This window comes from Phycodurus eques, chromosome 9 (genome assembly GCF_024500275.1).
Source record: "Phycodurus eques isolate BA_2022a chromosome 9, UOR_Pequ_1.1, whole genome shotgun sequence".
NCBI lineage: Eukaryota > Metazoa > Chordata > Actinopteri > Syngnathiformes > Syngnathidae > Phycodurus > Phycodurus eques.
In genome coordinates this window covers 1,160,546-1,177,839 of record NC_084533.1, presented here as the reverse complement: position 1 = coordinate 1,177,839, position 17,294 = coordinate 1,160,546, and the positions used below count along the sequence as shown (strand labels likewise).

Below are 17,294 nucleotides of genomic sequence, written 5' to 3'. Positions count from 1 at the left end.
GGACTCGACCCAAAAGCAGACCGAGGCGGAGGGAGTCGATGGGATTGGTGTATTTTGGGGTGACTCAGAGTTTGCGTATCCAAGGCGTGATAGCGGTCCGTGTCGTGATGCTGCGATCAGTTTGGGTTTTCTGATCTTGGGAATTTCGTTTGGCTTTATAGAAAGCGCTCGGTTTTCTGGCCTGATTGCTGGGAACTTATTGCTTCCTCCCCAATGTGGCGGTGCGGTATAAATAGGTGCCCTTAAAATAGTGTTCCTCTCTCAGGGGAGCTCCACAAGAGAGGGCCAATGGCCAAATTCCCAACATTGAGATGTAGGTCAGACCGTTAATTGGCTCCGATAGGTAATGTGGAATCCCTTCACTTTTCAACGAGTGTTATTTGATGGCTTTATTTTTGGCGTGGTTGTTGTGCGTATAACACCAACTTGAATGCAGTGTCGTCCGCTAACCTTATGTTGCTTATGTGCGCTGTGAAAATGCAAAAAAAAAAAAAAAAAACATGGTACGGCAATAAAAGCGTTTTTCTATTCTTGGTGGCTGAACGCATTGTGCAAAAATGACCTCTGACTGCAGACCTTGTTGATTCGGGAAGGGGATTTTCCTCAGTGACTGAAGTTGCGCTGCTTAATTGGAAGAAGGGGCAAAAAAAAAAAGAAAAAGAAAAGAGACAACTCTCAGCGGAGTCCAACGCCAGCCTGAAAGGAACCGAACACAAATCACCTTTTTTTTTGTTTTTTTTTTTAAATCCATCCATTTTCCAAACCTTCGCGAAGAAATAGCACAAAGTTGCCCGAACAAATCTGAGCTTCGGTGACTCTCGCGGTGACAACGGTTCCGGATTGAGGCTGATGAGTGACATTCAAAGGAAGCACATTTGATTGTCAAACTGACTTGTTTCATTCGCTCCCAGAAAATTGTTATTCAGATTTACCAGCCGGGCGTTCGCCTCTGAGCACCCTATATTTAGTCGTCGTTCCAATTCGCAATAATTAATTCAATTAAATGGCACACGCTGCCAATTATAATCAATTGTCCAACTTCATTACATTTGAAGGCTTTGCCAGACGCCACGAAATTGAGTTTTATGGTGATTATTATTATATTATAGAAAAAAAAAACATCTTGATAGTAAAGTTGTGGCGGTAGTGCGATGAGGAACAAATTCTCTCCCACCAAAGAAATACTGAAGAAACAGTAAGGACCTACATACAAAGCTAAAAACCATACCGCCTGCCAAATCCCCTTCTCCCTCTTCGTCTTCCTCATCCTCCTCACCGTGAGGTCACACAGGCCTCGGGGTCATCGGGCTGAACGTCAGCGACACTTGATGCTCAAATATGCCGATACCCACACGAGCGCAGGAGCCGAGATTCAAACCCAGGGATAATAAATCCATAAACGATATCGTCCTTCAAATATGAGCAAATGCCAATTCTTGTCTCCTTTTGTGGGCCAACACTCCCCCGTGAGTTTCGCTATTTTAACCTGGGATTTCCTCCAAGCGAGTAGTGTGTGGGCTACTTTTTTTTTTTTTTTTTTTTTGGTGGGGGGTGCTGCTGCTGTTGTTGTTGAGCTGAGATGTTCAGGGTCATCAATCTTGTGTATGCGTGGGAGGAGCAGGATGCTGTTCGTTTCTAAGTATACGCACTCCTGCACAATCCAGTCAGATTTTCCATTTCATCTGAAAGCAAACAAACAAACAAACGTATCTATCGATATCGATCATCGATCCCTATCGTGAATTCATATGAACGAGACCCCAGCACGCCAGCGACCATCGTGAGGAGAAGCAGTACGGAAGGGGAATGAAGAATTGTTTTGGAAACCTTTTCGTCTCTGCCTGTGTGACTCATTGACGCCATCTAGCGGCCTCACCGAATTAGAGCCATCTGCTACATTTTTCGTCTCAAAGGTCTTTTTTAATTTATTTTTTTGCCCGATGAAAGTGATTATTATACGTGTAAAAAAACAAAAAAAACGTATTGTGTGTTTTTGTCGGTTTTTTTAATTTTATTTTTTTAAATCTACTTGCCACAGTTGTAGTCTGTGAAGACGAGACAGTTACCATGACAACAGTACACAGAAGAAGCACGAAGCGTCGCTGGTTGTCCCATTCCTGATTTTCCGGTGGTTTCTGTCTCATTGCCAATGTCAAGCACGTTCTTCGGCATCATCGTGTAGTCGGTTGGATACACGTGAGCGCTATTTTGAAGCAACGTCGTGCTAGCGTGCTCAATAGTGCGATGCTAATCGTGTCGTGTCATGCTAACTTGTAGCTACTGTAGAACACAATTACAGAATCACGGAGTAGCTTTCTGACCATTATTATTATGATATTATTGTTAAAACAACAGCGCTGTCAACACTTGAGATTTAGTTTTTTTTTCAAGTGTATAAAAAGAATATTGTCTTCGCAACAAAACAAACAAACAAACCCCCCAAAAAAACATACATGGATGGATGGAAAGGTGGACTATTAATGCAACTTTCTCAACAGAACTTCCAGATATGGCCTCGAAACAGAATGGGGTCACCAAATCCGTTCGAGCAGGTGCAGTGTTCCTTCGCTATGCTGTATGTAGTTCATCCATTGTGGATTTTATTCTTATTTATTTCTTTATTTATTTATTTTTTTTACATATTGTATATCTGTAGATGTCAAGAGGAGAAGAATAAGGGGGGAGACACCGCAGAGTCAACTCAATTCAACAGACAGTCAAAGCATTCTTCCACAAAGTGTCATTGAAAAAGATGGCCGACAAACGGCGCGGGACTGTTCCTGTATACAACTATTGCCATCCTTTCAGTTGCTTACTCCTCCTGCCCTTCGTGTTCAGGAGCTGCGCGACTTCCGGCGTCTCCCAATTCACAAGAAGGCAAGCTACGCCGCGCGAATGACGGCAGAGCAAAGGGAAGGGCTGAGAGCGCGAGAAGGTAAACATGACTTGATCTCCACGGAGCGTCAGAAGGCCGTGTTGGAGGTAAAGAACTATTTTTCTTGACTTTGCTTTCGCGTGCACGCAGACAATCATCTCTAACAATCCCTCCGTCGTCACGCCCCCCCCTTTCCTCAGATTTCACTGATGACAAAGCGGTCAGAGATTTGTAAGATGGACAAGGCCGTCGTAAAAGAGGAGCGACGTCTGAAGGAGTTGGAGAAGACCATTGAGAAGGACACTCAGAGCTTTGCGGTGTTCCTAAGGGAGAACGAGAAGAAGTCTTTGGAGGCCCAAACATTGTAAGTTGGGGAACGTAAGGGATGTTTGGTTTTCAGTTGAAATGTCAGAATGCACCTAAAATGCACTGTAACCGTTTCAAGCGAACTGAATCTGACCTCCTCCAAACTTTCGAATGCACACGGCAAAAGTATTCCCGTACTTATCGCACTTGCCGTTCGCCAACAGCAAAATCCACAACTGTCTCTCTTCTTGAAATCATAACAAACGAGGAAATTACTGCAATGGTTGTTTCTGTTCTCAGTTTGGAACGAGAGACCGAGTCCAAACAGGAGACAACCGCTGACATCAAGAAGTTGACGTCTGAAATATCAACAATAAGAAGGTGCCTCTTATCTACTTTACAACTAACTTGCTGTGACTAAATCAAGTCTTCTCTTCTTAGTGAAGTTGCCGACTATGACGACATATTGCACGAGTACAAGAGATACGGGGAGCTTCTTTTCAAGTTGTCTCCTCCAGAGTGGCAGGAGGCCCAGAGGGCAAAGCGTCTCCGCAAAGTCCAAGTGGATAAAAACACTGCGGATGAGCGGAACACGGAGCCGCAGGACTTAACAGTCAAGCAAGGTAAGGGGCACTTTATGAGACGTTCAGAACCGTGCAACCAAATTACAATAAAGTCGACGACTACAAGATCACCTGTGACTTTTTTTTATTTATTTTTTTTATTTTCATCATGTGCTCACAGATCTGGAGGACAACATGGCGCGCGCGCAGCCCAGGCGCTCCAGGTCTTCACCACACACCTTCTGCACACTATTACTTCATGTACTAAGTAGACTGTGGAGGATCTGATCTTATGAACAAACACAAAAAACAAAAAAAAGAGGTCAAGTTGAATTTAGTGTCCGAAAATCCTATCCGTACCGGTTGTCCTCATGAGATGGAGCCGAGCGCTCAGCTAACCTCGGGCAGCACCCCGGACTGGTCAGCAGCCAAGCAGTACCCGGGGAAAAAAAAAAAAATCACCGTTCGGAGGCTTTTCAGTGCACATTGATGCGTTTTAAAATCGGATTCATCAAACATCCTTTCCTCAATATTTTTCTAGCAATCCAAAAGAGCACGGACCCGATGTCGACCGCTCAGAATGTGAGGTCAGTTTGTTTTCTGAAATTCCCCAACAGTTGATGCGGTTCGGTGTTGACGGATTTACAATGTCCAATCCGCACAGGACAACCCAGAGTTGTACTTTACTGATCCCAAGCGACTTATTGCGCTGATGACAGAGCTAACTGAGCAGAACTTGTCCTTGATCAAGAACTCTGCGAGGGCCGAGGAGACACTCGAGGAGCTCAAACAGTCCATGGAGGCAATCAGGAAGAGAACGTAAGCACCAGCGACTCTCGTTACTGGTCTAGAAATGCACCACATTTGAAACACCCCATATGCTTTCGGGGGGGGGGGAAATCGAGAGCTCCTCTCCTTAGCTTGCGTAAAACCGCCACTGGCTAACTTAGGAAAAAGGATGAGGAACTTCTGACCCGGCAAATAGATGAGCTGAAGAAGAGAATTGGAGAAGAGAAGACAAGAGCTTCGGAGATGAAAAAGAAGGTTCAGCTCCATGTCTTGCTGAGCACCGAAGATGAGGTGAGGAAATAGAACGCAGATTTCACCAGCTTTCGACAGATGTGCGAACAGAAATCCCATGACATTTCATTCCATGCTCGATTGCAGGGATGACATGATGCGGGCACTTGGGGAGAAGGTTGCGGAGGTGTACAGGTGCTGTGTGGATGACAGGTTGAGCAGCCCTAGCACCTTGCAGAAGCTGGCCAGCATTGAGAAGCAGATGTCTTCGCTGTTGCACTGCCTTGAGGACATCCCCAAGGAAAGTTTGGAAATGGTGCAAAAGATCAAGGACAGCGAGAGGAGGACCAGGTATGTCTTTAGCAAATTACGCCACTGCCGTGACATTTGTGCGAAACTTGAAAAAAGATACATGATCGAACCTTGAAGTGGAAGTCAACTCACCTTTACACCGATTTGAACGGAATACGCGCCGTCGTGCGTTTGCTTGCGAGTGTCCCGCATATGTTTCATGTCGTTCTTTTCTCCTGAGGCAACGGGAAGAAAAGCTCAAGTTGCAAAGAGAGAAACAGATACAAAGGATGAAGAAGTACTTGGAGAGGTCCCGATCTGATGCTAAGAAAACTGTAAGTCGTTCAGATTTTTCTCAATTCCTTTTTTTTTTTTTTTCCCCCTCACTAGTTATGCATTATAAGTAACACATACTGATTAGGTTTTTTTTTCAAATTATTGTGTACAGTATAAGTAAAATGGTCTCATAATCCCTGCCTGAGCACTTGTTGCGTCCCTGGGCAAGACACTTAAGCCGCATCACTCATGAATGGGTGTGGTTGGGTCTTTTGGCGGTGGAGATCCAATTGGAATTTCCAAAGTATCTGCATTTTTCCATTCACTTGATTGGTCGGTCGGAGTAAGCCAACTTTGATGAGCAAAAAAAAAACCAAACAAAAAAAAACGTCTGTAGTGATCTACACATAATAATACATTGAATGATAAACATTTCCGGTGAGTAGGATGTTTGTTTGTTTGTTTTTTTTTTTTTTTCCATCCAATTTTTTTGATGACAACGTTTGACGCTAAATTTGAGCTCCAGCCGTCTCCCTTTTCAGAGTGGACGTAAACTAATGCCCAGATGCATCCCTTTTGCTCAGAAGGTCAACGTCAAAACAGCGGAAAGTGCTCCTCCGGATGATGGCTTCAGCGACTACTTCTTCACATCTTTAGACATTGACTAAAGAAGCAAACTGAAAAAAAAGTGGAACGCATGCTTTGACATTAAAAATACATGCCGCTTGATCCTACAGCAGCACAGTCAAGTCTCATTTTTATGGATGTGAACGGATGTTTTGGTGGGCTTTTGAATGCGCTTTTAGTGTTAAGCAATGACCGTCATGGTGTCTCAAAGTATACAAGCGACCAATGTAAAAGCACTTGATCGGATGACATTAGATTGTACATCCAGCCGTCCACGATACATAGCACTTGCAGTATTCTCATCAGTAGGGATAGACTGATTATTGGCGCGTCCGATTATCAACCCAGATAATCTACATTGTGATGCATATAATCTTTTTTTTTTTTTTTAATCCGACAGTTGATAAGAGACTACCTAATTTAAAACTCGGTAAAATTTGGGGAACTATGTATGTATGTGTGTAATTATGTGTGTCTGTATTTATTTATTTAACTGTTCCGTTAACTATAAGAGATGCTGCTCACCCTGGTAACTCCCCGCACTGTTTTATTTTTGTTTGAATTTAAAACACAGATGAAGGAAAGATGAACATGTCAGTTCATATTTAAATTCTGTCAAACTTTATTTACTTCAGAAACATTAGGGAGTCATAATACATACGGTGGATGGTTTTTTCAATCATAATGTTCCTCTGAGGGAAACTATAAATACAATGTGGCCCCGCCTCAACAATGAGTTTGTCACCCCTGATTCAAAGTCTTTCAGGAAAGCGCGACAAAGAAGCCGGTAGGGGGCGCTAATGAGATTAGCGGCGTTGTGACCGAGCGAGGAAGAAGGATGAGGAAGTTCCAACTTCCCTTGAGGAAAGGCAACACTGTGTGTGGTGGTGGGAGATGCAAGCTCGTACTTTGATGCACAGTACCAGCAAGGCAACTAGATAATAGTAATATTTGAAAAATGCCATGGGTAACTGTTGGGCCTTCTGCGCAGGGCTCTTTAGAAGAGAGGCGAACAGGATCCCAAGAGGAGGCGGGTAAGTGACACGTGATCTCGGCTAGGTGTGCTAAACAAGCATGAAAGCGGTATTAAAATGGCGAAGTGGCTTCCTGCTGACGTGAGCCCCAAATGAATGAGCCGACGTGGCGTGCGAAGACTTTTTTGATTCTCAAAATGGTGTGACATGATCCCCCCCCCCATGTCAGTGGGGTCTGAACCTGCAGTCAGCTCCAGACCCCACCCGTGTGAGCATATTATTCACATTTACGTTCAATAACTTGGCTGGCAGTCAGCGCGTTCATTGGGGTCTTAATTGTAACAGTATTGTTGTTATTGAACGCGGGAACGGGTGTTAGTGTAATTTAGCCTGTGCGGCTCGACTTTTCAAGTTTTCGAAAGTTTTTATTTTTTGGGGGGGTCTGACGTCACGAGCAAAGCGATACGTCATACCCTATCCACTATATTGTGCAATATACTGTAGTGAGTTCGCTAATGCAGCCCGATGGGGGGGGGGCACAAGCCCGGATAAATGCAGATTGCATAATTGCGTCAGGAAGGGCATCCGGCTGAAAACCTTGCCAAACAAATATGAGCGTTCATCCGAAGAATTCCATACCGGATCGGTCGTGGCCCGGGTTGACAACGTTAACCTGCAGGGCACCGGTGGAGATTCAGCGACGGTGCGTCGAAGTCGAAGAGGAGGTGGAAAGCGGGTTCTTCGGCAGAAAGAGAAGAGGAAAGCACAGAGCCTAGAATTGAATGTGGGGACTATGACAGGAAAATCTCGGGAGTTGGTTGGCATGATGATTAAGGAGAATGGTTGATGTATTGTGTGTCCAGGAGATCAGGTGGAAAGGCACTAAGGCTCGAAGTTTAGGGGCCGGGTTTCCATTGTTTTACCGTGGTGTAGATGGGAAGAGAAATGGAGTCGGGGTTATGCATCTGTAGGCATGAAACCATACTGTTGCTCGCAAATACTCACTTCTGTCCTGAGTCTAGCCTCCACGACTCTTTCCCATAACTTCATTGTGCGACTCATCCACTTTATTCTTCTATATTTCCCACAGCTCTGCACATCACCCTTGTTCTTAAAAATGGGCACCAGCCCACTTTTCCTCCATCCCTCAGGCATCTTCTCACGCGCTAGAATTCTATTGAACAAGCTGGTCCAAAACTCCACAGCCACCTCTCCGAGATGCTTCCATACCGCCACAGGAATGTCATCAGGACCAACTGCCTTTCCATTTTTCATCCTCTTTAATGTCTTTCTAACTTCCCCCTTGCTAACCATTGCCACTTCCTGGTCCACCACACTTGCCTCTTCTACTCTCCCTTCTCTATCATGTTCCTCATTCATCAACTCCTCGAAGTATTCTTTTCTTCTGTCCAGCACACTACTGGCACCAGGCAACATATTTCCATCTCTATCCTTCATCACCCTAACCTGCTGCACATCCTTCCCATCTCTATCCATCTGTCTGGCCAACCTGTAGAGATCCTTTTCTCCTTCTTCAGTGTCCAACCTGCCATACATGTCATCATATGCCTCTTGTTTGGCCTTTGCCACCTCTACCTTTGCCCTATGTCGCATCTCCATGTATTCCTTTCGCCTCTCCTCGGTCCTCTCCGTGTCCCACTTCTTCTTAGCTAACCTTTTTCCTTGTATGATTTCCTGTACTGTGAGGTTCCACCACCAAGTCTCCTTCCCTCCTTTCCTGCCAGAAGATACACCAAGTGCTCTCCTGCCTGCCTCTCTGATCACCTTGGCTGCGGTGCTCCAGTCTTCTGGAAGCCTCCTCCCGTCCACCGAGAGCCTGTCTCACCTCTTCCCGAAAAGCTGCACAACACTCGTCCTGTCTCAGCTTCCACCACATGGTTCTCTGCTCTGCCTTTGTCTTCCTAATCTTCCTCCCCACCACCAGAGTCATCTTACACACCACCATCCTATGCTGTCTAGCCACACTCTCCCCTACCACTACCTTACAGTCGGTAACCTCCTTCAGAGAAGATGTAATCCACCTGTGTGCTTCTACCGCCGCTCTTGTAGGTCACCTCATGTTCCTGCCTCTTCTGTAAAAAAAGTGTTCAGCCATTTCCATCCTTGTTGCAAAGTCTACCACCATCTGTCCCTCCAAGTTCCTTTCCTGGAGGCCGTACTTACCCATCACTTCTTCATCACCCCTGGTTCCTTCACCAACATGCCCATTACAATCTGCACCAATCACGGCTCTCTCTTTGTTGGGATGCTCAGAACTACTTCGTCTAGCTCCTTCCAGAATTTCTATTTCCCCTCTCGGCCACATCCTACCTGGTGGGCATAGCCACTAATCACATTCCACACAACACCCTCAATTTCAAATTTCAGCCTCATCACTCGATCTGACGCTCTTTTCACCTCCAAGACATTCTTAGCCAACTCTTCCTTTAAAATAACCCCGACTCCATTTCTCTTCCCATCTACACCATGGTCAAATAATGGAAACCCGGCCCCCGAAACGTCTAGCCTTAGTGCCTTTCCACCTGATCTCCTGGACACACAATATATCGACCTTTCTCCTGATCATCATGTCAACCAACTCCCGAGATTTTCCTGTCATAGTCCCAACATTCAAAGTCCCCACATTCAGTTCTAGGCTCTGTGCTTTCCTTTTCTCTTTCTGCCGAAGAACCCGCTTTCCACCTCCTCTTCTTCATCTTCGACTTCGACCCACAGTAGCTGAATTTCCACCGGCGCCCCGCAGGTCGACGGCGCCGGTGGCGGACGTTGTTAACCCGGGCCACGACCGATCCGGTATGGAGTTTTTCGGATGAACGCTCGTGTTTGTTTGGCAAAGTTTTTGGCCGGATGCCCTTCCTGATGTAACCCTCTGCATTTATCCGGGCTTGGGACCGGCCTACAGTTTGCACTGGCCCCCCCCCTGAGATGAGTATTTCTTAAGGAGGGTTTGGCATTTTTCATTGCTAATAACATTTGTGTCATTACAGGTCCAAATACTTTCGCAGCAGCACCACGGGGGAGCATTATACAATAGAGGTACAATTTATACTTTTGATCTGTTTTCGTCTTTACAGTACATGATTTATCTAATTGCAGTGATTGTGTTACTTTTACAGTTTGAAAATCTTGTCGAAAGTGATGAGGTAAGTGTGATTGTCCATTTTGGTTGAAGTCGGAGGTTTGCAGCCGTGAAACATGCTGATGAAATAGTTTTTCTTTTATTGCAGGAGGAAAGTCCTCAACCTTGCCCAAGGTAGAGATTTGTTCAAATTGCATATTTTCAAATACATACTTCAAATTGAATCATTGGATCTCTTCTTCTTCTGTTATGTCAGGCCCATCAGCGAGGATGAGCTTAAGAACCTTCGGGAACATCGATATGCCGACATCTCCAATAAGCAGGTCCTGATAGATCAGAAGCTACAAGCGGAGGTAATATTCTCACTCATATTTTGTGAATTTCCTGTTCCGGGGAGTCAGTCCACTTTATTATTATTTCTTGTTAGAGACCTACTTTTGCTTGTCTCATCATTTGCTGCGTTGATTTCTTTCTTTCTTTTCTGTTGGGTAATTTTCTGTTCTGTCTGTGTTTTTGCTGAATTTTGTTGTCACTCAGTTAGAGGCACAAGAGGAGAGGTTGAGGCTAGAAGAGGAGGCTAGAAATGCTGCCCAGCGGGAGGCCGCCAGGTTGGCGCGTGAACGAAAAGTGAAGGAGGTGAGGCGACATTGGGCGCTCCTCCCTTCTGCCAGTTGACTCTACTACTTTGCTTTTACTGACCGGCATGCGAGCCCCCCTTTGTGGCTGCTTTTCGTCTTCGTTCATGTTTGTCACCGTTGTATTTTGACTGCCCTCATTTGTCTGGTGGCCTTCAGTGCCTGTGTACGTTTTGAGAAAAACATGATTCCTGTGCCTGTACAGATTGAGTATATGGGTTAAAAAGTATGAGACACGCAAAAAGGGAAAATGTAGCTTTTGGGCCTTTTTTTACAGAAGACTGAATTTCTTATCTTAAGTAAAAAATATACTTTAGTACGATCATTTAGTCGTATAAAAGAGAGATCACTACTGCTGAAATGCAATGAATGCCTCTTTCCACTGCGCTTCTGTTTGCACTTCATTTGCTTGTGTAGTTCTGTGATAGTGCCTAAAGTGAACAAATGACTGAAAGTATCACTATTTACCATTTTTGAGTCTCACTGACTATGTTAACACGCGACCTGGTCAGAGCGACTGCGTCACAGTCCTGAGGACCCCGCCTGTGTGGAGTTTGCATGTTCTCCCCGTGCCTGGGGTTTTCTCCGGGCAGTCCGGTCTCCTCCCACATCCCAAAGACACGCGTGGTAGGTTAATTGAAGACTCAAAATTGCCCACAGGTGTGAATGTGAGTGCGAATGGTTGTTTGTTTCAATGTGCGCTGCGATTGGGTAGCAACCAGTTCAAGGTGTACCCCGCCTGGTATAGGCTCCAGCACGCCCGCGACCCGCGTGAGGAGAAGCGGCTCAAAAGATGGATGGATGGATGGATGGATGGATGACTGTTAACCACTCATGTGGGGGTTCTTATTTTGCAGCTTTTTACGCAGAGGACGAGGGGGATAGCAGACGGGTGCGGCAGCGATCCTCAGTCGAGAAAGTAAGTCACATCCACTCATCGGACAACTGGATGATTTTGCAGCAGAGTCAGCATTTTATAAAAAAAAAAAAAAAAAAAATGTTTTTAAATTTATTAATTTTTTTGTTGCTGTAAACCTCTCTTGGTGGAAACTGAGTGTCATGCTTTTTCATCTTGAATGTAAAGAAAGATTCCGAAATCAAGCTGCGATTTGGCTGGCAACCAGTTCAGGGTGTGCCCCCGCCTCCTGCCCGATGATGGCCGGGATAGGCTCCGGCACGCCCGCGACCCTAGTGAGGAGAAGCGGTGAAGAAAACGGGATGGATGGATGGAAGTTGCCCAAAGCAGCACCGTGGCCTAGTGGTTAGCATGTCTGCCTCTTCACCTGGTACTGAGGCTTCCTTCCTCATTAAAAAAAAATAAAATAAAATAAAAAGCCCACATACGTTAGGTTATTCGAAGACTCTTAATTGTCCATGAATAGGAATCCATGAGTGTAAATGGTTCTTTGTGTATACTGTACGTGCCCTGTGATTGACTGGCGACGGGTCCATAACAGTATTGCTTTGGCACCATCTAGTGGCATCTTGGTGCCAAGGAACTCTTGACGTGAGTTTAGGCGCTTCATTGAAACAAAGTAGTAATAGCTGGCCACAATAATCTCTGCCGATGAATTCACTTTTGAGAGTGGATAACCGCTGATTGCGGGAATACGTTCGCCGGGTGGTGGGTACGCTTCACACGGGGTGAATGGTTGTCTGTCGCAATACTCTAGTGTTTAAGTCAGGAGGGATAGGCTCCACTTCTCCGCGGCCCTGATCAGGATAAGCAGTAATATAGAAAATGAATGGATGGATTGACATTGAGGTCGCTGACACTAAGTGGAGGCTACCACCAGCAATGACGTCAGCTATGCCCTCCATCCATACAGACCTCCACCGTGGTACAGCATGAATCTGCTCAGTAACAGAACTACCTTGAAGAAATATCTTTAAAAGAACGATTCGGCATTCATTTTTCATTTTCACCATTGTCCAATATTTAGTGGTATTCCCTTTTATTTATTGAGTCAATTTGTGTTGAAGACATATTCAGTGTTAAGGCTGAGTACACGTGTAACACATTTGAACTTGAACCCCAGCTTTGTGTCTTTTCATTCCAAAGCTGTGAGGGAATGTTTTTATAATTGTCATCCTGACCCGTTTTAGACACACCGGGGATGGCTTTGACACCTCCCTCCAGAATGTCAAAGCCCAGTCGGAGGCTTTCAGAAGCAATAGTGAGTAAACTCAACCACACAGTCGTATCTAATCTATTTGAAAGTACATAACAACGGCACTCATAAGTAACCTTGACTGAATTAACTGTACATAACAAGAATCGTATATGCTTCTCATCGCTGCGTTTCCAGGACTTCCGTCCGACGCGAACGCGGTGACGCCTAACACCGAGTGCAGCTGGGATTTCACCACCAAGACCCGCTCCACCAATGACGACGGCACTTCACTGGATCTCGAGTGGGACGATGAGGAGGGTGAGAATACAATTCTTTTGTTTAGCTTGGCGAGCTGAGCTCATGTGTTTCCAGGTGATACATTTACATGGTCCTTAATAGGGCTGCACGATATTGGAAGAAAATAATGTTGTTGTTTTTTTTTTGTTTTTTTTTGCAACCCTGCCATATGTATTGCGCTGTGCAAAAATACAGGGTAACACACTTGTGACATGGAAAAAACAGCACACGTTTTTCTTTTTTCCTTTGTATTTTTTGGACAGTTCCTATTAGCTTCAGTAGAAAATAAATATGCTCAACGGAGCACAGAAGTATACTAAGATATTTGTGTGAAGTCGACCTCTATTTACTGTAAATGCACTGTAGTATTGAGCAGGTAAGTGTCCAGCCAGACATGAAGTTAAAATCCTTTCTTTTCATGCCCAGTTATACTGTAGTCCGTACAGAACTGTTGATTTTGTTTCTGATCAAACTGTAATTGTACACACGTTGGAACATACTATGCGTGACTTATTCCTTCATTCATTTTCCGTACCGCTTATCCTCACTCGGGGTGCGGGCTTGCTGGAGTCTATCCCAGCTGACTGCGGGCGAGGCGGGGTACACCCTGAAGTGGTCGGCAGCCCATCGCAGGGCACGTACAAAGAAACAACCATTCGTACTCACATTCACACCTACGGGCAATTGAGACTCTTCAATGAACCTACTATGCATGTTTCTGGGATGTGGGCGAAAACTTGCAAACTCCACACAGGCGAGGCCGGATTGGATACAAGAATCGGATTACATTACACTCTCAATAAAATACAAGCAAGATAAAAATATGAAAAATGATGCAAGTGACTGCTAAATGATCCATAAAAGAGAGGGTTTTGCCATTTAAATATCAGGCATTTATATGGAGACAAATGCCCTATGTCTTTTTCTTACTCTGACTTAAAATGATGACAGACATATTTACAATGTCTCTGTGTTATTTTCATCACCTTGAAAAAAAAAAAATACGATGGGACAGTGCAGTTTACAAAACCCAAGTAGGCATTTCAAAAGTAAAAACCATCATACTATTGCACAGACAACGGCTTCAGGAAAAGGATTTCAAAGGTTTGTTTTGTCTTTCTCCAAATCCATTTATTTGTATTTTTTTTTTTAAATTACAAACTGGTCCGCTGTAAGGCTTTACACTGTCAGCTTTTTTGCGGTGGCGTTGCACCTCGTGGCCTCGACGCGTACGACGAGTTTTGGGTGATCTTGAAACCGCGTCCGGTAGTTGACATTGTCGCTGGTTCGCCTGAGTTTCCCTTGAGGGCACTCTGCTATCGTTGTTAGCGGCTAGCAAGCTAAACTAAGATGACCAGCAGGGAAGGCTTCAAAGTGCACGGCGATTTGCCGCAAGTCACACACATGCATCCTTAATGCTAATTTCTCGCTAGGCTCCTTCTCATCTGCCATCCAGCTCACAGACGGAAGTCTTTAACTTGGAAAAATTAAAAATTGAAAAATCAAGCAAAGTCAAAGGAATGATCCATCCTCGTGTTTTTCTTGGAAATACAACACACACACACGCGTTCGCATAAAGCCTGCCGTGCTTAAATCCGGTGCGTTATTTCCGAGTACCGATTCAATCGATTGATTACCTTTTTAAAAGGATTTATATCTACGTCCGGAAGCCTAGCTTGCCGAGCACAGATTGATCCATTTGGATCGTAGGAACATAAATGGATACATCGATCAAATGAATGGATCGTTACACCACTCCGATAAGGTGCTGCAAGTTAGGATACTTTGGGATTGTAATGTGACGATATGCCTCTTTCCCGCTTAGGAATCAACCGAGGGCTTCCGGCCTGGGAAAGGTCTCGGACAGAAGAGGACATCCTGCGTGCGGCCTTGAGGCCCAGCGGCAAGCAAGCGCACAGTGGCCCGACCTCAACCTCCGAGGACTCAAACGCGCTAGAGTGGGAGAATGATTTTGTGAGTTCCCACCTAGAGGACAATGCGGATCCAGAATTTGAAGGCTTTGTCAATCCAGTGCTGGATACTCCCTCAGAGGACGCCTCGGACTACGGACTCAGGTTGGACGGCCAGGACAGATAGTCTCCAGCACAAAATTAAGACTTTTGCAACCTCCTCTCACATATTTACAGGCTCACCAGCTTCCCCCCCCCCTCATGAAATAAATGTAATTCCTTAAGGCCTCCTTATACTCCCGCGCTCGCGCGGCCGACAACGCCCGCATTGCATCACGTGACGGACGAATTGGCCCACGCGGCCCCGCTGGGTCACTTGACGCGCGCACGGCAAAAATAGTTGCCGCCCACATAGAACGCCGCCGAGATCATCTCCCGTGATTGGTCCGTTTTAGCCACATGCTGTGATGACGTACTCAACGTGCCCCTTGGTTCTACATACCATCTACGCCGCCGCCTTCTCGATCGATTTTGCAACATAATTAAACGTATCCTCTGGTCATCTAGGTCCATTTATTCTAGCAGACACTGTTCCACGGTCGCCGTCGTTGTTGCTTTGTTCCTTGTTCCGGAAAGGAAAGTAAAAACGGCTACCGGGTATGGCCACAAAATGCAGAGGAAACACCACCCTGTGGCATCCCAGCCCCAATACCAGCCGTAGCGACGCCCCCGACGTGGAGGTGAACTGCGGTACATTTTCAAAACGGCTCTCGAGTATAAAGGCAAACTGCGGGCGGGGCAGCCGCAGTGACGTCAGCGCGGTCGCCGCCCGCGCGTATAAAGAAGCCTTGACTCTTCATATCGTGGAATATGATGAAACTGATGCTACCGTTGTTTTTAAACAGACTTTCCTTTTTCAGCGCCGCCTTTGCTGATCATATTAGAGTATGTTTTGTAGCTGAACAATTGCAATCCTTTAGCATTTGCGGAAAGATCTTACCTTTCAGTTAACACTTCACACACAATCAAACAGAGTTGCCCAACTATTCCAAGGATCCTTGCATCTGAGTTGCAATTTATGATTCATTAAAAGTCACACCTTCTGCCCTTCTTTTTCCTACTATATCATACAAAAACATGCATGCTAGGTTAATTGACAACTCTAAATTGCCCGTAGGTGTGCATGTGAGTGCGAATGGTGGTTTGTTTCTATGTGCCCTGCGATTGGCTGGCAACCGGTTCAGGGAGTACCCCGCCTCTCGCCCGGCGAAAGCTGGGATAGGCTCCAGCCCGCCCGCGACCCTAGTGAGGAGAAGCGGAGAAGAAAATGGACGGATGGAGAAACCTATGGAATAAATAACACGGTGCCTGTCATGCTGAAACGATCCCACGGAGCAGGCTACTGAAAAGAAGTTAGCAAAAGCTAGCTTTTTTTGGGGGAGGGCCAGGAAACCAAAACAGAAATACAGAACTGATAATAAACAGACGAAGCACTTGTCAGTTATTCGAGCACAAATGGAAAATAACAATTTGCAAATCAAAATCACACTGTTCGCATCGCAAAAACATTGTGAAATTGTCCAGTCATAAAAGCCCACCTTTTATATACACGATAATACAACCGTTTCTGGCGATCTGCATATAGACACATTTCATGCGTCCGTCATTCATTCATTTTCCACGCTGCTCATCCTCACAAGGGTCGTGGGTGTGCTGGAGGCTATCCCGGCTGACTCGTCTACGTTGCCCCCCACTGTCCGATGATGGCCACTGCAGCGTCCATATAACTTGTGAACCATTTCAGGAGAAGCCAAACTTTCCAACTCCGACACGAGCGCTTTGCTCGCCGACGTGCGTGCGGGAGACTCGCCGCCGGCCAGATGAATTCAAATGCAATTAGCAGCACGGTCGCCAGTGGCGCTCGGAACAAAGGACAAACAATATACAACAAACCGCAGATCCCCAGACAGAGCGGAGCCAGCAATTTATGAGGCGTCCCGGAGCCGAAGCACAACCCGCGGAAGAATTCAGACCTCACACGGAAACCTCGGAGATGCTTCCAAACGACTTCTTTCGTCGATATTGATAGACTTTATCCTATTGCACTATACTACACAGACGTGACACAGTGGTTAAAACTAGTAAGCGATTTCACCCCGTGTTATCATACACGGTGATATTTGCGCGTGCATGTTAGGAACCGACAACTCAATACGTACACTTGAAACCATTCAAATCTTCGAACAGTTGCGTCATTATGTGGCACCGATTGATTCCGACGGTCTCGCTCAGTGCAGGGACTAGTT

General features: G+C 45.6%; 2 protein-coding genes across 3 annotated transcripts; both read left to right on the top strand.

Annotated features, from left to right (window-relative positions):
- The first annotated feature begins 2,062 nt into the window (after positions 1 to 2,062).
- Positions 2,063 to 6,050, top strand: cfap100 (cilia and flagella associated protein 100). The gene is made up of 12 exons (XM_061685789.1): positions 2,063 to 2,552; positions 2,657 to 2,982; positions 3,076 to 3,239; positions 3,482 to 3,562; positions 3,623 to 3,804; positions 3,926 to 3,968; positions 4,286 to 4,331; positions 4,409 to 4,563; positions 4,695 to 4,823; positions 4,912 to 5,115; positions 5,297 to 5,390; positions 5,874 to 6,050. The coding sequence occupies exons 1-12, from the start codon at positions 2,462 to 2,464 to the stop codon at positions 5,997 to 5,999; spliced, it is 1,641 nt and encodes a 546-aa protein (XP_061541773.1). The 5' UTR covers positions 2,063 to 2,461; the 3' UTR covers positions 6,000 to 6,050.
- A 682-nt stretch (positions 6,051 to 6,732) lies between these two features.
- ap1ar (adaptor related protein complex 1 associated regulatory protein) lies at positions 6,733 to 15,550 on the top strand. Of its 2 annotated transcripts, XM_061685673.1 has the most exons (10): positions 6,736 to 6,992; positions 9,941 to 9,989; positions 10,070 to 10,096; positions 10,181 to 10,206; positions 10,289 to 10,385; positions 10,570 to 10,668; positions 11,525 to 11,586; positions 12,774 to 12,844; positions 12,977 to 13,099; positions 14,904 to 15,550. In XM_061685673.1, exons 1-10 carry the CDS (start codon positions 6,922 to 6,924, stop codon positions 15,173 to 15,175), a joined length of 897 nt encoding a protein of 298 aa, XP_061541657.1. In that variant the 5' UTR covers positions 6,736 to 6,921; the 3' UTR covers positions 15,176 to 15,550. The 2 variants fall into 2 exon arrangements, with proteins under 2 accessions (XP_061541658.1, XP_061541657.1); XM_061685674.1 differs by lacking the exon at positions 10,570 to 10,668 and having other exon boundaries at positions 6,733 to 6,992.
- Positions 15,551 to 17,294: the final 1,744 nt, after the last annotated feature.